Genomic DNA, 24,562 nt, shown 5'->3' with positions numbered 1-24,562 from the left:
GCAAATAAAGGGAAACACACTTTTTTTTGCGTTATTTCAGAAAGTTAGTGAAGTGAAGTTAGTGAAGTTAGTGAAGTGAGAACTGTGTGAGCTTCCTGAGATATTCTGAGAATGAATCTATTTCAGTCATATGAAACTAAGTTTGGTCTGTACATAGGCAAGAATCTTCAACAACGTTTTGATTTTCCATCACATCGTTAGAAACATAAAGCTTTAAGCTTGTATACCATCACTTGTTGAGACTCATTTATTGTACTGCAAACTATGTGATGACGCCATTTCTCAAATACACTGATCATATATTCTTGCTTCATATTCTAAAAATTTTTGTTTTTTTATACCTTGGGACATGGTCATTATGTATAATATTAATTATATATATATTATTATTAATATAATATACATAACCCAACATATGACAATACTGACTAATAATATCAGCCAAGTAATTTTTCAGCAAGGCTCTATTTTCTATTTTTTAAAATGAAGGGTGATGCACGCTTGTTAGCATGCCACACAATTACATTTTGCATTTCAACTAGTAGAAATTAGGTCACTAGTGTTATCCATCAATGTTCAAATGTACCAGATGAAAAAAACATTTTAACTTGTTTGTCTGAACATGAAATGTAGCATCAGCTGTTTATTTTTTTTCCTTCAGAGGTGGAACCATGGTGTTTTTATAGAGTCAGATGATTAAATAATATGAAGAACAGTTCAAGCACTGTAGCTTAGAAGGATAAAGACGTCATTATGCTTGAAGCAAACTGTGTCACACCAAGTGTTGACCAGGCGCAACAGAATGAGTATTTATACCTGTTGCAAATGACCACAGAAGACTCTTTTTACCGTGTCAAACTGTATTTCCACTTAATGCTGCCAAACAAAAGGAAAAGGAGGACAGTGTGTCAGAGATGTTATTATCTTTTAAGGTGATAATTCAAACTTGTATGTCCACAGTTGCAAAAAGATGCTTGTATACATTTTTTTTAATTTGGAGAAATCTTTCTTTTCACCTGCATCTACCACATAGACTTCTGCAGTTTAAGCTCACTGTTACAGCCCGCATGTTGTGTGGGTATGTCCTGTTTGCCCCACACATTCAACTGCCACCCATTTCTCTTGAGGTGCCAGTGCACAGCTGTCTCTACTCAGGAATTAGCCTCACCACAGTATAAAAGCAGGTGTAGCACTACTCAGGCTCAGTCTAGGCCAGTTTCAGTGGTGGGGTGTGGACAGGCTAGAACTGCTAGTGAATAGCTGTGTTTCTTGGATGGCGGAGGATTGTGTGCTTTAACAGTATTTGTCAGTTTAGTGGTGTGCTTGACCTACTGGTAAGTAGCTAGTGTCATCTTTCAATAGCTTTCTTTCTTTTCTTTAAAAAAACCCCCAAAAAACAAAAAGCTCATGTTTGAAAATTCTTTTTGTTTTAATTTTTGTTACTCAACTCATCCCCTAGCCTCTTTTTAGGGATGCAATACTCCCTTTTTGGTGTGCACCCCCCCCCCCCCCCCCCCAAAAAAAAAAAGTAATCACTATAGTTTGTTTCAATATCCTTCATTTGTGTTCCTGTTTTTTCACTGTCTGTTAATACAACAAGAATGGCTCTATTCATATAATTTATTTTTTTATGTATATATATATTTTTTTTTTTTCCTTAGACATAGATGGTTGAAAATGTACTACAGTTTGCCAGTGGGCTAAATTCAGCATTACAAGTTCAGCAATTTTGCATTTAAAAAAAAAAAAAAAAAAAAAAAAAAGAGGTCTGAAATTGCACCACTCTTTCTTATGCAGTTGAATATGCTTAAATTATAGTGCTTGGCATTTATAATGCTGGAAAGTACTGGACTCTAGTTAAGGAGATTAGATAAAGCTGGTGTGGAAGTTACACTCTGCTGTAACTTCATCAAGTGTTCTAGTTCATCTGGATTAACGGTATAGCAGTTGTGAAGAGATCAGTGCAGCTCATGTCTCTAATGGGAATAGCATGATATAGGCTCATCTGATTAAAGAGCACTTCATTTTAGCAGCTATGTTGGTTTAGTCGTTTTAGCCAAAATTATATTGCTTTCGAAAAATTCTGTTTTACCACAGCTGATCATTATAGTTTAGAGGCCTCTGCTGTGCAGCTATCTGGTGCTATCATATATCAGCTAGTGTTTTAAAAATAAATAAATAAATAAATAAAAAGAGAGAAAAGAAAACAAAAAAACCCCGCCAGCTTTATGAAGCTTAAAGAATGTTAGTTTATGCTAATGCGAGCAGCTTGCTTCACTTCAGAAACTAATTCAGTAAAGCTGATGGTAGCTATTGTAAACCTTATGACCTTTCCAATCTGAGCCTTAGCGATGCACTGATGTCCAGGTACTTTGAAAATATAAGCAGCACTAACAGAAGATTTAAACTTGTTTAGCAATATGTGCAGAAAGCAGACAGAAGGGGGGGAAAAAGAGAAGTGTTAAAATCCAAGATAATTTTCAGTTTGTGGCGTGCTATTGTTAGTCCGCTAGACCAAGTAGCTTATGCTTGTGCACCTGCTGTACAGTATGCTGTCCATTCTTGTTATTAGTTTAGTTTGCCAAATGTGCTCAGACTGCGACTTTATGATAGTTATGAGTCTTTGTAATATTTTAAATAATAAGCCAGAAACATTAAAGAGATGTAACAAGGTGTATTGAGGGTCCTGCTTGAATGCACAAACTAAACAAAACTCTTCATTTTGAACAATAAATCTTACACTGTAGAGTTAAATAGTTATATTTTCTCTTACTGTTTTGTTACCTAGCTGTATGTGGAGTCACTAACAACCAGTACCCCTCACCAAAATCAAACTGAGTATTTCTAGTGGTGATAATGCGTTTGTGACAGCACAAGGTTATGAGATAGTTTAATTAGTGCTTTGGCCCTTAAACTCACTATTCCCACTATAGTTAGGGCAGCCAAAAGTTGTCACCAACACCACCTTGGGATTTTCACCCAAGGAAATGAGTAAAAACACCAGTGAGGTACACGGGTTCATTCCACTAAAGAGGAGACAGGAGATGTGGTTCAAAAATGCAAAACTTTCCATTTATTTTTTCTTTAAAAAGGAAAAAAGACATTTTTAAAATTCTACACATTCAACCATGCAGGGAATCGGGGTTAGGAGTGTTCAGGAATGAGGCTCACCAACAGAGGAGAATAGTCAACATGAAGGGGAGACCGACTCAACAAATAAAAATGAACATAAGTGGATCACCTCAGGCACTTGTGAACATGCAGTCAATCGTGAAGGGAACCCGCACCAACCACACACAACACAGGAACAAGCCCCTCCATCATCTTCAGCTCTCAGCCTGGACACAAAGGGAATGAAATCAGAGCAAAATTGAGTATTTTGGTCTAAATAACCCAAAATGTGATGTCCACATAGGTGGACGCCAGGTCCCAGGAGGTTAAAGTAACTTTAAATAAGCAAAATGTTTTAACAACAAAACAAAAAATACACAAGTTAAATAATGCAGGATCAAATAAACATAATCCAAAGCTAACCCCACTTCAGACATGTACACACACATTAAAATTATTAGGGCCCCAATTAAGGAGTTGCAAAGCGGTGCGCAAAGCGGTGCGCAAAGCAACGCTGAATGCAGCTGACCCAAACGATGCCAATGAACAAAACAGAGAAACAAAATAGCAGGGCATCCCGCAGAGCGGCACCAGCTTATCTGAAAAATGACAAATTGCTTTTAATAAATCGGCAATTTAAATTCAAAGCCAAATGCAGAGGAAAGGGCAGCTTATATACCAGACCTCCTGAACTACTCCACCTTGACAGGAGAGGAGCACTTCCTGACCCAGTGGCAACAGATGGCACAACATCCCAGTAACTTCTACCGTGCAAGCAGTACTTTGAAATGTTGGTAGTTTTTGGACCAAAAAACTACCAACACTATATTATGCTTGCCTGGGGAGTAGTGGTAAACTTCACACCACAAACAGGAGATGCCACAAGCAAGAGGCTTTTAAGTCCACAGCTTCTGTGGAACAGGCAGAATGTACATGCTGCATCAGTGGACCTATACACATGCAGCAGGCGGACAAAGACGCCAGGTAATGTGACCATCGGTGGACCATAAACAAGCAGGTGACAGAGCCTCCTTATATACAGCGGCACTGCCAGCAATAAATCAGCAGATTCAAAACGGGCATAATTAATCATCGAGAGCAGGCTTAAATCATCCTGCTACACATGCGAGAAAGGGTAATTTCATGCAATGCTCTGACTTGATTTTCCTGACATTGCCTAGAGTTTATGTACATTACCTAAAAGAAGTCACGTTACATTATACTTCCAGTCCATCTGATATACTTGTTTCTAGTCTCAGATTGGACAAAATTAGGGATAAATATATCAGAGAGACAGCCCAGCTTGAATGTTTTGGAGACAAAATTAGAGGCAAGGCTGAGATGATTTTGACATGTGCAGAGGAGAGGCAGCTGATATGTTGGACAAAGGATGTTGAAGATGACACTCCCAGGCAGGAAAAGAGGAAGACCACAGAGAAGATTTGTGGATTATGTGAAGTCGAACACGCACAGGTTGGCGTGACAGAGGAGGATGCTAGAGATAGGAGAAGATGGAAGCAAATGATCGGGTGTGGTGGCCCTAAAGGGAGCAGTCAAAAGAAGAAGCTGGTTCAAGTCAAACCTTAATTTTAGATTAATAATGAGATAAATCAGTGAGTATTAATCATATATCTGTTTAAAGAGATTATTTAAAAAGCAAAGTTCGGGTAAAGCTGATGGGATGTTATTAGATTAGCATGTGTTTACAACCAAAATATTGATCACAGCAAAGTATAGCCTATACTGCATCCCAAGGGGAACAATAATTAATAAATAAATAAATAATACATCTATTATTCACAGAAATTTCTCAGCCTAGGTCAAAGTGGAAATGAATGACAGCTCAACAAACTCGCATTCAAGATTCCAACACATGGGATAATGTTCATTGGTTACTTAACACTGCTGTATGTTGTTCAAAAATAAGCTCACCAACTTATTGATATATTTTCTGACATACAGTAAACTATTAACTGATTTAGCCAGGGTACATGTGTGTTTCTTTGTAAGTGTGGACTGTTCAGTTTCTTTATCAGGCAGTGTTAGCAGCCGTGGGCAGCTGCTGTAGGGTTTTCTGCATTCAGAGGTGACTTGCTGGTCCCTCCTCCACTGGTTTCTACTTTGGTATGCACTGATGTAGGACAGAACTCTCTAATTTCTAGCAGTCATTTTGTAGGTGTACTTTTGGAATGGGGCCATCTACATGCATCACCCTTAAGTCTTCAAGCATCACGTCACCCACTGTTTCAGCTCGAAACTGCGTAGTAACAAAGATGCTTGTATGTCCCGCTTTCAGTGGTGTGAGGCTTTATGCAGCCCGATAGAGTCAGAACAAAGTGTCTCACAGCAGAGTCTGGAATAAGGGAAAATATCTCATTCCAGAGATGTTTGCATCTAAATGATTATCATTTTCTTTATTTTGCGCTTTCCTTTAACCTTCAAGTGACCAATTAGGGTGATTTATATCCCCGAGTCTTATGTTTCTATATGTGACACTGTCATATTTTTTTAAAATCATAAAAATGTTGAATATAATAATAATAATAATAATAATAATAATAATAATAATAATAATAATGGATTGGATTTATATAGCGCTTTTCAAGGCACCCAAAGCGCTTTACAATACCACTATTCATTCACTCTCACATTCATACACTGGTGAATGATGAATGTATTGATCTACTTCTTCTGCAACTTTTAGCATCTTGGGTAATGGAAAAATCACTTGTGGGTCAAACAGTCACTAGCCACTTTAGTTACATCTTGCTAGTACGAGGTTGGACTCTTTTGCCCTCAGAACTGCACTAACTCTTCAGGCACAGATACAACAAGGTGGAAGAAATATTCCTCAGAGATCTGGTCCATATTGACATGATGGTTTAACATCTTACTAACATCTTTCTCCTGATAAGAGTGGTACCCAGTGTGGTCTTCTGCTGTTGTACCTCATCTGCTTCAATGTTCTTGTGGATTCACAGATGCTCTTCTGCCTAATTTGGGTGTTTATTAGAGTTTCTATTGCGTTACTGTCAACGTGAAGCAGTCTGACCATTCTCCTCTGGCCTCTGTCACTTTAAGCATTTTCACCTAAAGAACTGACACTCACATGATATTTCCTCTTCTTCAGATCTATCTCTGTAAGCCCTAGAGATGATTGTGTGGGAATATCTCAGTAGAACAGCATTTTCTGAAATACTTATACAGCCCATCTGGCATCAACATCATGCCACATTCAAGATAATTTAAATCAGCTTTCTTGCCCATTCTGATGGTCGGTTTGAATTTCAAGTATTCATGGCCATGTCTGCTTGGCTACATGCACTGCTGTCATGTAATTGGCTGAATAAATGTCTGTGTTATTGATCAACTCAATGGGTGTACTTAATAAAGTGGCTGGTGAGTGCATATCACACTGGAAATATATTTTTCAGAGGTATTACTTTTATTGTAATTTGTTGGTAATTAGTCCAAATGTAAACATTCTGATGGTAACCATTTTCAGATATTTCATTAATCTGCAAAGGTGTTTTGAATATTTTAAATATTACACATCTAAAAAAATAAGATGTTTGTTTAGGTTTTGTTTTAAACAGAAACATGGAAGTAGCAAATGATGGACATATACCCAATATCACGACTTCACTGTAACTTCCTGATATGTAGTATTTTTGGAGTCACCAGAACAGCTACATCTTAGTGATAAGATGATCCCAGTATATTATACAGAACTTTAGTTTTAAGTATCTAAATGAATGTTGTTTTGTTCATTTTTTTAATGTAAAATTGATTGAAAACCAGAAATAATATTAGAACATTTGAACATATCTGTCATATATGAAGAAAAAGCATGTATTTGACAAATAGTTTATCAAATATGTATTCCGATTTTTTTACAAGAATTATGCAATGCTTCCTTCGACTGCGCTTTTATGCTGTTACATTTGAAAAAATGTATTTATATTTTTGCTGGTTTTTAAAAAAGAAAGGAAAAAAGAAAAGAGAAAGCAAAAAAACCCCCCAAAAAAACCCCGAGTAAACCACAAAACTATAGAGCCAGCTTTTTGAATAGTTGCCTGTATATCTTAGAGATTTGTGTGCACAGCTAAAATAAAAGTGTAGTGATCTAACTGTGATAAATCACACAACTTTCAAAATGACAGACGGAACTCACTATGGATGCAAATTTCTTGCTGTCGCTAAATAACATGCTTGCATCTGACCCATGAGTGAACTTGTGTTAAATAATATTTTCAGTATAGAGTTCCCTGCAGGGAGAGGGCACTCTTTATACATGACTGTAAACTGCTTTAATTTGGACAAGCACTCAACTTAGCAGTGTAGTTTAGTTAATAATAAGTAAGTAAATAAGGATGTTTTAAAGTGAATACTGTCACCAATGTATTGAATAAATGTTATGCTTACTTGCAAATACATAGGCTCTTAAATATAAAACTGCTTCTTGATTGAGCATTTGTAAAACATTTTTAGAAAAATAGAATAGTTCAGTCAAAATTTTGCTTTTTAGTGTTATTTACTGTAAGTTGGATTAATGAGACCACAGACAAATAGCTGCATTTATTTAACCCCCCCCAAGTTTGCTTAGAGCCTGCTTGGAGCCTATATACGTGGTTAGCATGTTATAGTGTTTTATGTGTGTGAATGTTTGCACAGAGCCTTTTGGCTCACCATTTGATGACAAATTGTAGGTCACTCGGACCCAAGTGGATTGTGGTATACTGGCAGACATGGCAAATATAACACTGGCACTGCTGTTCTTTACATTGCCACAACTTCTTTGTTGGCTGTTTGGTGTTGACCACTGGTTTTGAGTGGCGTAATATGAAATCAGGAGCAAGGTGTGAATAGAGCTACCTGTTTGTCATCAGGTGCATTTGATATGTTAGGTGAACCTGTAAAATTGGCTAAAAACTACACAGCTAAAAATGTAACAATTAAAAATCAACCAGTATAATATTTACTTATTTATTTATAGCTATTTTAGATTTAGATTTGTGTAGATATTGATATAAATTTATGGTGTGAGAGTGAGCTACAGAATTCACTTGGAATCAAACTGTAAATAAATTTGATAAACATCCATCCAACCATTCTCTTCCGCTTATCCTTTTCGGGGTTGCGGGGGGCTGGAGCCCATCCCAGATACCATAAGGCAAGAGGTGGGGCACACCCCGGACAGGTCGCCAGCCTGACACAGAGAGGCAGACAATCACTCACATTCACACTTATGGGCAATGTAGATTCTCCAATTAACCTAACACCACCAATTACATATCTTTGGTCTGTGGGAGGAAGCGGGAGTACCCGGAGAGATCCCACACAAGCACAGGGAGAAAATGCAGACTTCTATTTTGATAAACAGTCAATTTAAATTATACAATTTAAAAAAACGAACTGTATTATTTTTTTGTTTTTTTTGCTGTATGTTGTCTTACAAAAATATACAACATCACATGCAAAGTTATTACAATTTATTGCAGCGCTATCGCCAATTGATGATTTATTATTTTTGCAAATGACATCCTCCTTCACTAACAAGCCACGTGTCTGTGGCAGGAAGAATGACTTCTAACAAAGGAAAAGCCTGCATGCATCTGCCCACTTGTATGTGTCTTTGTATCAGCACCATTTTTCAGTTTAGAGGAGGTTTCTGATATAATCACAGCTTTCAACCAATAATCACTCAGCAGCGAGTTGAAGAGGGGTTAAATGATGAAACAGTGTTTCATTTGCTTTGCCTGAGCTGATTAACCAGGCTGTCCTGGAATTTCTGTGACACCAGAGGCTCTTCCTAACTGACTGATAGGATATTACCATGACTATGGTACTGGCATGACCTTATGTGACTGCTTTGATTTCTGGGATTTTTCAACAACAGGCTAAAAATATAATTAAAATCTTTTTTTCCTGCACATTTAAACATATTAGGATTATTTAATAGGATTTAAAAACACATGATTTGTTTTTAAAATGTAAAGTTTGCTTTTGTTTTATAAAGCACTACACCGGGCAGGATTTTTGCAAAACTGACACAAACTGTTGACCTGTTCAGGATATACCTTGCCTTTAACCCATTACAGCTGAGGTAGGTTCCACTCTTCCAGTGGTTTCGGAGTAATATTAAAACAATTTCCATTGTTTTATTTGTGCTTTAGTTTTAAAGGAATTTTATAGAAAACAAAGGAAAGAGAAACCGAGAGGTGAAACGTACTTTTTCAGCACAGAGAATTACTTTTGTATGTAGATATGTTAAAAATGTGAAAGTAGTTTGGTCAGGAGAAGCATCGTCTCACTGTTTTTGTCTTTCTTCCTCCTAGGGGAAGTTGGTAAAGTACTTCAGCCGCCAGCTGTCCTGTAAGTGCAAAGTGGCCTTAGAGGAACGCAGTGCCGAGCTGGAGGACTTTCCTCGCCTCGGCCACTGGTTCCGCATTGTCAACTTGAGGAAAGAGGTCACACAGGTAAGCCGTGATACCACGTAGTAACCATTTTTTACACTCAAAATCTCAACATCTCATGATCATTGCTTCAAAGTCAAAATTTCAGATGATATTTTTCTGATTTGTGTATTTGACAAACTGTTCCAAGAACTTTTTAACACATTGCCTTTTTCTGCCTTCTCTCATTTTAAAAAAAAATATGTTTTGTACAGATTTGAATAAAGTTTTTATACTTAACATTTAAACATTTCACTGTCACTATCAGATTGTAGCTTTTAGCAGTTGAGGTTTCCATACTGGTGACTGAGAGCGAAATCTGACAGCTCATATCACCCTCTGGCTAAAAGCTTACTAAAATGCTGTAAATGCCATAGCACTGAGTTTCGAAGTTTTCGTGTACTAGTGGAGTCTCTATGCATCTCATACTGGGCCTTTGTGTATCACCTCAGCTCACCCACTGGCACTATTTTAGCCCCTTTCTTTATTGCTTTAAGCAGGAGGTTTTAGCAGTATGTGCGGTGTCGGAGATGTCCATATAAACATATGCACTGTGATTGACATCGTGGAGAGTCATGAGTGGAAACAACTGATGTTGAGCTGATATAGATCAATTGTTTCATGAGGATTTGGTTTACAGGGATTACTTGTAAGTTTGATGGCCTCATTATAGAAAATCCTGATCATCCTTAATGTTGTTACACTGTATAATAAAGAAAATTATCTATTACGGTAACTTATTCCATTAAATGTATATCTAAATATCTAGGTTTTTGAGCTAGATGTGTATTTGTGGTGGTCTTTAAGCTGCATGCATGTTGCATGTGTATATTTGATAGGAAATGAGTCCAGGTGAGGTGACCCTGGAGGGCTTGCTGGAGATGAGCGAGGAGCAGGTGTGTGAGCTGCTGCAAAAGTTTGGTGCCAGTGAAGAGGAGTGTGCCCGTCTCAACGCTTCCCTCTCCTGCCTCAGAAAGGCCCACCAGCTCGGTGAGAGTCCACTCAAAACACTCACAGATGAGCTCATACGCTCACACACATGGAAAATACTAATCTTTATATAACGTTATCACTGTTTGTGTTCACTAGAAATTAGGATATTTGTGTCTAACCAATGAAATAAACTATGAATTATTTTCTGTGCACACTAAGAAAGTTCACTTATAGTGCGTTCAGACTGTATGGGTGCATACTGAATATGTGGTATTTTTAAAAATTTTCAATTTTTCTTTTATAGCTTTTATAACTACACCCAGATTAAATATTCTTTTTATATACTCTCCGAGCATATATTTCTGTTTTCCAGTTTTCCAGACAAAAGGAGTTGTCTGGAGAACTTGATTTGTGATTTGCTTGAGTTGGATGATACATCTTGGGGAGCAAATGTTCACCTTTAGTTATGTTGAATTGCTTGTTGATTGGTTTGTTAGGAACTCGTGCATTATAGAGGGCGTTAGGCACATAGAGAGGGGGTGACATACATAATAATACTTGTCCACATTCACAATAGACTGCTGATTTTACAGTAAATTCATGACTTTTCTCAGACATATAACAGATCAATAAAAACTACTTTTAATGTGCTCTCACTACACAAATTACGACATATCACTTACAGTACTGAATTGCTGACTTCTAAAATTATTGATATTGATCTATAAACCTATACTGGTGTTATTAGGTCAATCTGTTCCACCCTGGAGGTCCCATTGTTTTTAAGGTTATCAAGGATAGGGGCAATGCCTGAAGTGACAAACCAGAGCTTTTGTGCACAATTATTAGAGCAATGTTATTATAATCAGCATTTGCTGACTAAATGGCTCATGGCTGCAATTTACGCTTTTATTTGCAGTGTAGATTAGGAGTTATTTTTTTCAAATCTCACTTTGGACTGATAATGATGAGGACATTTATCCAAAGAATGCAAATGTTGTTCACGCTGACCATAAAATTCTGATGCTTTTACTGACATTTAGGATTTATGGGGTTAAATATTAAAAGATTTTAATGAATTAATTAAATGATTGCAAATTACATGAGATAAAGATAAGACAATATGGTAATTTGTAATCATTTATTCACTGAATAAAAAAAAAAATCTGTTACAGTTTTTGTTGTTGTTGTTGTTTTTTAAGATTTGTTTTTATATTTTTTCCCATTTACAGTGGGGCAAAAAAGTATTTAGTCAGCCACCGATTGTGCAAGTTCCCCCACTTAAAATGATGACAGAGGTCAGTAATTTGCACCAGAGGTACACTTCAACTGTGAGAGACAGAATGTGAAAAAAAAATCCATGAATCCACATGGTAGGATTTGTAAAGAATTTATTTGTAAATTAGGGTGGAAAATAAGTATTTGGTCACCTCAAACAAGGAAAATCTCTGGCTCTCACAGACCTGTAACGTCTTCTGTAAGAAGCTTTTCTGTCCCCCACTCGTTACCTGTATGAATGGCACCTGTTTGAACTCATCATCTGTATAAAAGACACCTGTCCACAGCCTCAAACAGTCAGACTCCAAACTCCGCCATGGCCAAGACCAAAGAGCTTTGGAAGGACACCAGGAAAAGTATTGTAGACCTGCACCAGACTGGGAAGAGTGAATCTACAATAGGCAAGCAGCTTGGTGTGAAAAAATCAACTGTGGGAGCAATCATCAGAAAATGGAAGACATACAAGACCACTGATAATCTCCCTCCATCTGGGGCTCCACGCAAGATCTCATCCCGTGGGGTCAAAATGATCATGAGAACGGTGAGCAAAGATCCCAGAACCACATGGGGGGACCTGGTGAATGACCTGCAGAGAGCTGGGACCAAAGTAACAAAGGTCACCATCAGTAACACACTACAACGGCAGGGAATCAAATCCCGCAGTGCCAGACGTGTTCCGCTGCTGAAGCCAGTGCATGTCCAGGCCCGTCTGAAGTTTGCCAGAGAGCACATGGATGATACAGCAGAGGATTGGGAGAATGTCATGTGGTCAGATGAAACCAAAGTAGAACTTTTTGGTATACACTCAACTCGTCGTGTTTGGAGGAAGACGAATACTGAGTTGCATCCCAAGAACACCATACCTACTGTGAAGCATGGGGGTGGAAACATCATGCTATGGGGCTGTTTTTCTGCCAAGGGGACAGGACGACTGATCCGTGTTAAGGACAGAATGAATGGGGCCATGTATCGTGAGATTTTGAGCCAAAACCTCCTTCCATCAGTGAGAACTTTGAAGATGAAACGAGGCTGGGTCTTCCAACATGACAATGATCCAAAACACACCGCCCGGGCAACAAAGGAGTGGCTCTGTAAGAAGCATTTGAAAGTCCTGGAGTGGCCTAGCCAGTCTCCAGACCTCAACCCCATAGAAAATCTGTGGCGGGAGTTGAAAGTCCGTGTTGCTCGGCGACAGCCCCAAAACATCACTGCTCTCGAGAAGATCTGCATGGAGGAATGGGCCAAAATACCAGCTACTGTGTGTGCAAACCTGGTAAAGACCTATAGTAAACATTTGACCTCTGTTATTGCCAACAAAGGTTATGTTACAAAGTATTGAGTTGTATTTTTGTTATTGACCAAATACTTATTTTCCACCCTGATTTACAAATAAATTCTTTACAAATCCTACCATGTGGATTCATGGATTTTTTTTTCACATTCTGTCTCTCACAGTTGAAGTGTACCTCTGGTGCAAATTACTGACCTCTGTCATCATTTTAGGTGGGGGAACTTGCACAATCGGTGGCTGACTAAATACTTTTTTGCCCCACTGTATATATTTTTTTCCAAAACAGATTTTCACATTAATTTTTTTAAATCTTTCATTCCATATTTTCAGTTGTCATCAGTTTCAAACGTTAGTTTTTGTATGTTAACTGTCAAGCAGCAAAACATAAGAAGGTCAGAACAGGTATTATAATACAAACATTATTAAGACAGTAAAAATATTCACCAAAGCTTCCTCAGATTGGTTGTGTTGACAAATTTCACTTAAATAACAATGGAAAGGTTTACTGTATGTTTTATTTTTATTTTTGCCAACACCCAGTATTATTTCATTTTTAAGTATAGTTTTTATTAGTATTTCCATTGAATATAATACATTTTCACATATCGTTTTAATTTAGTTTATTTGTATTGAACTTAATATCCTGGGTAGTGAGGTGTTTCATGGGGTGATGATGAAAAGCTGTTTTTGTGAATGGGAAACGTATTACTTATTAAAAGTAAACTCACTTATGAAGTGACATTCAAGCCTCAATATATTTAGTGAAATTGCTGTTGTTTCTATAGGTGGTGCTGTTTTCTTTTGTTCACTACCAACAGATCTGCCTTTCCTCTCAGCCTCTTCTTAATTTATTCATAGCACAATGAACTAAAACACTACATATACAATACAACACCATCCCTGCTTCTATGCTACATCCAGTGAGTGAATGTGTGTGTGACTGGATGTGTAAAGCGCTTTGGGTCCTTAGTCCTTAGGGACTAGTAAAGCGCTATACGAATACAGGCCATTTACCATTTACAACTGTTTTCAGAAAGACATGATAGATATGATAGATAACATGATAAGACATTCTGACTCAAAATATTTAGAATAACAATTTTTCTGAAATGTATAAACAATATGGTATTCCTGTAAATTATCAATACAGAGAGCAGTGTGTTCTTGTCCTTTAGTCATGTGCAACATTAATTTGGTAAAATGCTTATGTCTTTATTTTCTGTTCTCAGCGGGGCCAGACTGTCAAAAATGAAACAGGAAGTCAGATGTGTATCATTGCTTTGTGGTATTAACATATCATACACTGTCGGTAAATATGCAAAATTACTGCACTGATGCATTTGTTTAAAATAGCTGTTTTTAAGAACTGGTTCCCATGGTTCATCCACTTGTTCTAATTTGTTATTAGAAATGGAAGTGCATATTTCTTAGCAGAGCATATTGTGATAGCATATTGCCTCCAGCTGAGCAATAGAAAAATGAAATCTCAAAGTCAAACCCTTGTATTAAATTTCATTTTGTGCATTACATTATTACTGCGGCCTCACATACCTTTAACAATGATAAATCTATGCAATTATGGTTAAAATTATAAAGATATTTTTAAAAGAATATTTTTTTAATCTCCCAATTTGGAGAGACATTTTGTAAAAATTGTAGTTGTCTCAGTAATATAAACTGATTCTATATTTTTTTCCCCCTTTTTATTTATTTATTTATTTATTAATTTTAAAATCAAATGTGGCTGTTGGTAACAGAATTACATGCATAGGTATGTGCTGTGATGCAACAAGTGTGTTTGGTTTGTTACATGGTTGGCCCCCAGATGGCATAAACGGACCACATTTTGTTTTCAGTCATAACTATGACTTTTGCAATGATTCAGCTGAACCAGAAGGGGGCAGTAGAGTATCACTAAAATTAGGGTGGACGTTTTAGTAACAACCTTTAGTACACCCGTTAACATAGCATATCTGGTTCTCTTCGACTCCCACTCACACACAGAGCCACACACACAGAGCCACACATACACCCACATACCAGTAAGAACATACACGCGCGCGCGCGCACACACACACACACACACACACACACACACACACACACTCTGTTTTGTAACAGATGTCCTTTCAGACAGAAGACTCTGCTGAATAATTAAGCAAATTAACTTGATGAGTAGTTTTACTTCAGTGTGCCCTAAGCAAAACTGTACTTCATTAAAAGAGTGTTTTATTAGAGGAGGTGTAACATTCAGTTGCTGTTGACATTCAGACGAACAGGTCTTTTACTGCACAGTCTGAAAATCAGGCTCTTTGTTAGGCTGCTGGTGCTCGGCTGTCCTCTCGAAATATTCATGCTCTCTGCTTGTTTTTCAGTCAGTCTGCTGCTCTTGCCCACCTTCCTGTGTGCTTCTCAAACTTCTCTTTTTCCCTCATCAGTTCGACTGGGTACCGGGAAAGATAATATCCAGAAAGGCAAACAGGCCAACCCCGTCTCATAGCAAGCAGTAATGCCTATGCTGTACCACACTGCAAAACACGTGAATTTTCCATAAAGGCTGATAAATTGTAACTTGTGTTTTCTGGCCTGTTGTTTTCTATTAGCTGGTTGCAGTGTCACATGATTCCCGAGTGTTACATTTAAAGTCCCATTACTAGATGTTGCTTCGTTTTTATGTGTTTAAATTAGTTTTTATTAGCTATGTCAATTTTTTTTGCCTTTTTCTTTTTGGTATGTTTATGCCGACTTTGATTTGAACTCTTTCTTCATTTAGTTTGGCACCAAAACTAGAGTTTGTGCTGTAGACCATTACATATTTTACTTGAAGACTGTCAACTCCAGTTTCAGAGCAGTGGAACCGCCTGATGGCAGAATCCATCAGGGGGTTCCACTCAGCGATGCCTCAGTCCTTCACGGTTCACACCGACAAGGCTTTAAACATCACTGGAGACCATGGAGACCAACTCACCTTTGTCATAACTGTCTATTCCTTCAATCTGATTTTGAATAAATGCAAAAGTTGAGGAAGCTGGGCTGCATTCATAGCCAGGATACATGTGGAACATTGATGATAACACAATTTAATGACGATTTCCACATAAAATGTTATAACTGGGGAATAGTGTAACCTAACAATAGCTGTGTAAAAGTACATATGAAGGCTACAAAGTACACATACTTTTGAAACAGATGGCATAGATCCAAGTGTTAGTCCACTGTGTGAAAAGCCATTCCTGACCTTTGTTTAGTGTCATCCATTACAAGATGACTATTGCCAGGCAGGAGATGTTTGTCTGGCTGCAAATATCTTCTGTCCTAAAAATAAACAATTATTTGATTATTTAAAAAAAAAAAAGGGGGGGGGGGACACACAAATAAAGCTCAGCAATGTTTTTACACATTTACTTTCTTTGAGAAATCTTTGAATAAAAACCTGCTTTTGATAAAAATCAAACGAAGCCATAACAGAAAACATCCTTAATTGAAGGTCGGCTGTCTTCTTTGTCTGGTCACACATGAAGTATTCAGTACAGCTGCTGCTCCTCTCTACTGAGGGTGTTGCTTTGTACCAGTAGTCCCCTTAATGTCTTAAATGGTTTGTACAAAGTTTGACTAAAACACCCTGGTGTCGCTGGGATAATTATAGTGTTTCCCACTGATTTATCAGTATCTCTTCTGGCCTTTCTTTTTGTGTTTTGGAACTCTTTCACAGGAAACTTGTCTCCAACTTTTTTTATTTGTTTTACCCAAACAAACCTAAAACTGGGAGTTCCACTAAATGATAACAAAAAACACCTCAAAAAGTTGATTCTGTTCATCTGGATGTAGCTTTTTCTTTCTTTCTTTCTTTCTTTCTTTTTTTTTTTTACAGCTTAAAAAAATGAAACCAGGAATGTCATTGATTTAACTTTATCCGACTAATATTATTTCAGCAGAGAAAATAAAATTGGTGCATAACTTTAAAAAATGGTATGATAGGTTCAGTCTTATTTTTCTCATATAAAATGTAATACCAGTTTCAAAAGCAGAAGCACTAAACCTGAAAACCCGAGCAAATCTTTGAGCACTGATAGAAATTTCCCCACCAGATGTCACATGACCGAAGTCTATTATGACGATTTAGATGATCTTTGTTTATATCGTCAACATCTTTTCCTTTGTCTTCCATATTTTATCCTCATTCTTTTCTTTGCCTTTTTCTTTTTTTTCATTTGGTCCATTGCTTCCACCTCCCTCCACTTCCCCCACTGCCTCTCCCTGGCTCTCCAAAGACAAGCTCTGGCCACACAGAGCCACTAATGGACTCTCTAACAGGGGGGCAAGCTAAAGATGTGTGAATGCGCAGCAGCAACTCCACCACCACTACCACACAAAGTGGTGAGAGGCACTTTGTGTTGAGAGAAAAACCTGGTTTTACACAAGCGTTCTTCATATTCTTGCTGAGAATACGAGCTGAGAGAAGGAGATGTGTCATAGCTTCAGAACACTGCCACATTTGCGCATCTGTATTTGTTTCTGTATTTTAATGGTATTGTGCAAGTACCTGTTTGTCAGAACATCTGTATAAATAGAGCACATGCAAAAGCTTTTTAAGGGTTAATGAGCCCCATGAGAACATTTAGCACACGAGGCAAGAAGTGGAGGATGCTCTTACGTGTTTTTTAATAGTTATATATTTCTTCTAAAAATCTGTAGGCTGTTGCAAAAATCCATATAAATATATATATTTATTCAACTGCCATGAATGAAAGCAGAAAAAAAAATATGTTGCTCCAGTTTGTGAGTCATCAGGAATTATGTTAAAATTGGCAGGCACGGACATTAATATACTTTACAGTCTTGCCAGCTTATATATCACATAACCAGACAAGTACAAAACATACCAAGTGAATGTATGTTCCTCTGCAATGTGGTGTTGAAGGAAGGAAACTAATGCAAGTTAATAGAATATTTCACTACTGGCTCTTGGGATTGCAGTCCACGAGCTGCAATGAGGATGAGTCATACAATTTGAAGGCAGCCGGTCAGTCGTTTGTGCTGCAATATACACACATTATCCAGCCCACCCCTCCAGACAAGTCCACACACACACACAAACTCTCGTACACGTGAAGAATTTTTTTTTGAATTCGTGTCCTTGTGTTGAGCAGCTATACTGCTGATCTTTGCTCAGCACGACAGGTTTCCTCTGTGCTTTTTCTCTGTAATCTTTGACATCTGAAAGGAATGTCCTCATGCCCTGTCTTCAGACAGCTTTACATGCATAAAAACACCTAATTGGCTTCAAATGCCATCAGCAAGAAAAAGAGATGAGTAAAAGCAGTGGATAGGGAGGCACAGAAGATGCGAGATAAGGAATCGGAGGTGGACAGGAAAGTGAAGAGGGTATGTATGGGGATGGGGGTGCGCGTGCAATATCAGGAGAGAAAATTAGGGCGAGACATAGGTGATGACAACGGGAGGTGAAGAAGAAGCGTCTTCATGTTGCGAAGAAAAAAAGCAGACGCATCGGGAAAGGAAAGCGACCAGAAGATGCAACCCCCCACCCCCAACACCTGTCTTCCTGCACACCCATAGGTGGTCCCTATTGGCTGTTAACTAATTAGCAGACTCTAACTTTGAGTCCCACTGATTACACTGCAAGAACATCCACAAACCCCCAATTCAAAAGAGTCAAGATTAAAAAGGGAGACTGCATATATTGAACTCAGCCATTGCCCTTTTCACCAAATCCTGTTTACAGTGGCGGTGAGATAGACCAGCTACTGTCCCAGTGGCATTTCATTGCCATTTAGCCTAAAGAAGCAACACATTTAGAGGTAATTAGTCCAATTATGAGGCTGTTATCTGCATTTCTCAAAGCCTCGCCACGTGTTAAGCTCGCACCATTAATGGTGTTGGGGCGTGCTATTTGCATTAATCACTGCAGTTTCTCGACAGTTGATGTGGAGATGCAGGGTTATTCAGGTGAGAGCAGAGAATGGAAGATTGATGATGATGTGGCTCCAGAATTACATCTGAAGTTATGCATAAACATGGCCAACATCTGCTAATAAAAGGGGTGAAACACAGAAAGGGCTCATTAAACTAAAGGCCTGACCATAAAGAAAGTTTTGTTTTTTGTTTGTTTGTTTTTTTTTAAACCCGAGAAGGTTATGGAATCTTATGGAAGAGCCTTTTGTCTTTTTATGCATTTACATACACCTTTTAGGAATTTGTTATCTATAAATAGCAATTCTGAGGCAAGATATAACGAGAAAGGGAGGAAGAAAAACTGAATACACTGAACACGAGACAAGGGACTATCAAAATAAAACCGGAAACATGAGACACGACCTGACAGAATACAAGGAATAGAGGGAGTGAGAGACACGACTGGAACACGGATGAATAAACATTCAGACAGAACTTATCCTACGTGATAGACATGACAGACCAAATACAAAGAACGCAGGAAGGAGACAGAGAGACATCAAAAGTGGAAATGCAAAAGGACCTAAACGATCTAATCAGAGCTTGTAAGCACAAGAAAACTAAACATAAGTCACTCAGAGTATAACTAAACTCAGAATTCAGAACTTCAACCAGATTCAAACTGTCCAAATACTGAACCACTGGGTTACAGATCCAGCATCATGACAGGTATTGGGTCTGATGAGCACTGGCCGATTGGCAGTGTTCAATTAACAAAATCTGAGCTTGATTTAAAGACTTTAATCTGTAGCTTTTCATTGGAATTTTAAATATAAGATATAAAGAGTCAGAGGCTGATAAAACAAAATAAACCTGTCAGATGTATCAAAGCAGTGGCCAAATCAACAGTATAAGACAGTCTTAAAAAATAATAAACTGGCCAACTCTACAACAGTGAAAGGCCTGAAAGACCATTGAAGACAGCTAAAGTGCATAATGACAGAATTATTCACAACGTCTAACCAAGTAAAGCACATGCTTGAAGAGGCTGGCTTGTTACTATCACAATCTACAATCAAGAGATGTCTTCATGAATGTAATTACAAATAGTTTGCTACAAGGTGCAAAGAACAAGAAGACCACCCAAGAAAAAGATCAGATTTTATCAGAAAGCATCGAAAAAGACCTGCACAGTTTTGAAAAAATAATTTGAAGGACCAAGATTGACTTGTACCAGAATGAGGGGAAGAGAGCAGCATCTCAAGAAATGAAACAGAGCATTTAGGGGTGTCCATGGATTGCTAGGGATTTTCATCCATATATCAAAGACAATTCTTGAGTTTAAATTTGTCCAGTAAGCTTGTCCAGTTAATTTTGAGCTCATGAAAATGGGGCCACGTGTACTAGAAATTGCTATAATTCTTAAAATAAAAAAACCCTTTTTATTCTATGGTAAAACATTTTTTTACTCACACTGTATAATCTTATCATCTAGTGCCACTAACAACCTGCACTTATAAGTCTATACTCTCCTTAGTATTATTACAGTGCGAGAATGTGCACCATGTAAAAACAAAAGAACCAGGAAGAGAATTATTAATTAGCTTTAGAGTTTCCAATCAAATCACATTTAAAACTTACCCTGGTTTTGTTTGCCTCAAATGAAAGAGAATATCTGATCTCATTATGACATTCAGAGCTAATGAAAGCAGAAATCAACCAGGACTGTCTCTCATATTATAAGATGGCTTAAGAATTGGACACTGATTTATTGCTCAGATCATCATCATCAATTCATTTTCATCAATTGGGAATCAAAAGTGGCTCAAAGTATATTTTGATCATTTTACAGTTTCACACAGTTAATATAGTTTTGTTTAGTAATAAAATAATAAAAAACCCATAAAATAATGCAGTTTTAAGGGCACTGGAAGAAAGCCTCAGCAGAAAAACGATTGAATAGCAAAGCATTGATGTCAGCAGGTTATTGTCTTGTTGATATGCCTTTTGCCCCATGAAGTTAGGGTTATTTAAATTATTAATTACATATTATATAAAGAGCATTTTTAATATCAAAACTCTCCATGAAATGCAACTTCAAAAATGTACTGTCTAACGAGCACAAGACACACAAATTAACTTAAATCACAGATCTCAAAGGGGTTACGCTCAGTATGTGTTCTTCATCTAATTTAGCAGCGAGCTGTTTTTGATTTGCCTCAGGCTTTTGCTTAGGTGAGATGATCTGAAACAAGAAATTCATCAGTCAGCTCCTGTTACTATTTTGCTAAAGCTGTTGCTAAGATACTAGTGTGCTTCATGGACTGAATCAGGACTTGAAGCAACAGTTTTATTAGTGTGATTCAAGTTCATTGCTTCTCATGCAGAGAAATTTCACTTGGGTATCAGCTTAATAAACACTGTCAAAAGTATTTTTTAAGTGAGGCAGGCTTACACAAGAGTATAACTGCCAAAAGGAATATTGTAATTTAAATCATCGACGTTGGCATATCCAAAAGCTACCTATTTGGTAATTGGACAGTCCGAAGGTATTAAACACCCTTCAATCAGCCCCAGTCTGCTATCTAATGTCTCTCACCCGTAAGCTATAAAACCTATCGGTGGTCTTTGATTATTCATGTTGGGTCAAGCAGAATTTTTACACTTCTGAGTGGCTTGTCATGGTTTTATTTCTGCTAATAAAGAAGGGATGATTGAGGAACATCTGTGGATGAGCACTCCTTTACAGCCTGTCTTTCTAAAGGATTTTGCAGCTATGAATTCTGGCTTTAGATATATGTAAGCGTGATCTTCAGGCAGCCTCACTGAGGGCAGAAAGGCAGCTACAGCATGATAAATATTCTGATCATAGTTTTGGATTTGCCATTGTTCTCGGAAACATATTCTGTGCAGGAGATGCATAACCACGTGCCAGGCAGTGCTGACAACCAATTGGTTTCTATGACAACCAAGACAATACCAGGTTCCCTGATTATAATTGTCAGCCAGAGAGCAGGAACTAATCAGGGACACTGTTTTTTTTAAATATAATATAAAATTATTATTTATTATATATATATATATATTCATATTACTGGTTGTTTAGCCTTTACCTTCTGTTATCTCCAGTTTAATTGGTTAAAATAACTATGAATGAACGAGAACAGTAACAATCCAGGTTATTTTTTCTGTGCAGAATTTTAGTTCTTTTGATTTAAAGCACTATGCTGAGAGTCTAAATAGCAGTAGTAGTAAAGCACGCAACGGCTAAAAAAATATTGACCAATAAAAAGTAAAAGAGAGATCTTTAGAACTGATTCAGTCTATGCAAGGATTGTCAGAACTCTGAAACTGTGAAAAAGAAAACTATATATGTGTAACATGGCTATTGTGTTTATAGTATACAGACTGAGAGCGATCTACACAAGAATTCCATTTGCCTTGACTGAGGGTTTTATGCACAAATGGCAAATAAAGAACCTTGAACTTTGTATTGTGAACAAGCAAGATACAACCAATAACTGTTATTTCCATCCGCCTCTCCATGACATGTAGTTATATTTCTAAAAAGGGACCTCAGTGCGTGGTAACATTAAAGAAGTGGCACTGGTGGCATCTGACCAATCCATACAAATGTAGATCTATATTTTTATCAAATCAGCTGATTTTGCAGAAGAAGATAAAACTATATTGTATGAAAAATATGAAAAGATAACACAAATAATATAGATGGAAAGCAACACCAACACAGCTCCTGCAGACAAAGCAGTGGCATGAATGTGTGCAGCAGTTTACTGTTAAAAGTGCTGCAAGAATGTGTTTTCTTCAGTACGACCGCTAAAGATCTACTATAGTAAAGTCTAGCCCATTCAAAGCCAAAAAAAAAGGCTGGCTGGTTATTTAACAGACTTACTGTATCAATATCACAGTATTATCATTCAAACACAGGAGAAAATTGTTTTGTTTTTTTTCACCTGCAGCTTTGGTGGTGTTTAACAGTTTGAGAGAAAGTAAAACAATAAATCTAAAAAACAGAATTCAAATGTTTCCTTAGTCTCAATGTAAATTTGATGTAAGATCAGCAAGTACATATAGGTGTCCTGTTTTAGGACCAAAGATGAATCTTTATAGAACAATATAATTTTTATAAAGTTGTTTACAGTTAACAGTAAAAAACAGTTTCAGCTATATTTATCACCAAAGTTCATTAGGGAAACATAAAGACTTTGGGTGCTATTAAAAAACTTTCCGGCTGTCCATACACAGAAGTCCAAGGGATTTTCCTCGAATGGTGAAGCTATTTTACAGCGATTTGATTGGTCAGCGATTTAATACCTGTTGGTCACTAATCTAGAAGATAATCATGCTCAAAATGTAATTAACTGGACTTTTGGTCCAAAAGTTTTCATACCAGAGGCATGGCAACAATCATTCACTCTAACTTATTAATCAACCAAAGACCCAGACAGAGTTTTAATTCATTTGAAAGCCTGACTTTGAGCCTTGTCCACTGTAACTGGAAAACTTAAAAAACAGTTTTATTTGTTGTTATGTATTGTTGACCTGGTGCTTACTCAGAGTTTTTATCTGATTTCTCAGAGTTTTTATCTGATTTAGGGGTCAGCTCAGATAAACACACATTATTGTCTGTGATTTTAACATCCATCTAGATAGTCATCTTTCAAAATTTAAAAGAAGCCACCCATAACTTTAATCCCGCTCTAGATCTTGTTCTGAGATATGGCATAGAAACTGAAAAGTTAACAGTATTCCCAGAAAATCTGCTTTTGTCTGATCATTTCCTAATAACATGTACATTTACAATAATGGATTACTCAGCAATGGGATATAAATTTCGCCACAGCAGATGTTTCTTAAAGTGTGTAACTAAGTTTATAGATATAATTTCCTTCAAACATATAATTCTCAAACACACACCTTAAAGCAGATAACTCATAATCTGGAGAGGAAATGGTGTCTCACTATTTTAGAAGATCTCCATTAAGCCTGGTAAAATTGTCATGGTCCCTGTGCCTCCCCGGCCAGCCCAGTGTGGCCACAAGTGTTTGTTGTTTTTCTCTCACTCTGTCTCTCCTACCTGTCTGCCTGGGCGGAGCTCTGATTGGGCTCCTGCCCTTGGCCCACGCACCTGCAGCTGATCTCGAGCGGATTGCAGTTCTCTGGCTCTTAAGGCTGGGGCTCTGAGCTGTTCGTCGCTGGAATATTGAGTAACTCTCGTTAGTATTGCCTGGCTTCCTTGCGATTCTACTGTTCCCGTGTTTGCCTTCGACTTACCCTCGTCTGTGTAAACAGGTTTACCTGGATCAGCCCTTTTGTGACCCCTGGACCCCGTGAGTAGGAGAGTGAGCTGAGCTGCTTGTGTGGAGACTGTTTGGACGAGGAGCAGAGCGAGTGCGAAGAAGTGTGTCTCCCCAGCCAAGTGATCCCCGGGACCCTGGTGTTTCCCCCCCCTTCACGTGTATATAGTGCACCAGTGTGATTAATAAAGTGTCGTTGAACTGTGCTACCTCAGTCTGCGCCTGAGTCCGTTCCACTCCCGTGACAAAAATAGTTTGTTGCT

The 24,562-nt window shown here is 37.7% G+C and overlaps 1 protein-coding gene across 3 annotated transcripts in view; it reads left to right on the top strand.

The window, feature by feature from the left end:
• ksr2 (kinase suppressor of ras 2) overlaps positions 1-24,562 on the top strand; it is a 118,094-nt gene that overhangs the window by 3,736 nt on the left and 89,796 nt on the right. For all 3 annotated transcript variants that reach the window (XM_085295289.1, XM_085295290.1, XM_085295288.1), the window contains exons 2-3: positions 9,450-9,590; positions 10,406-10,556. In XM_085295289.1, the coding sequence (XP_085151415.1) occupies positions 9,450-9,590; positions 10,406-10,556 (292 nt within the window). The remainder of the gene's footprint in view (positions 1-9,449; positions 9,591-10,405; positions 10,557-24,562) is intronic.

The sequence above is a fragment of the Mchenga conophoros genome, linkage group LG12, assembly GCF_057382185.1.
Source record: "Mchenga conophoros isolate Kocher_MC1m ecotype Shallow Benthic linkage group LG12, M_conophoros_male_GT1.1, whole genome shotgun sequence".
Lineage (NCBI taxonomy): Eukaryota > Metazoa > Chordata > Actinopteri > Cichliformes > Cichlidae > Mchenga > Mchenga conophoros.
The sequence above is the reverse complement of the archived record's forward strand: the minus strand, read 5'-3'. Positions and strand labels throughout refer to the sequence as shown.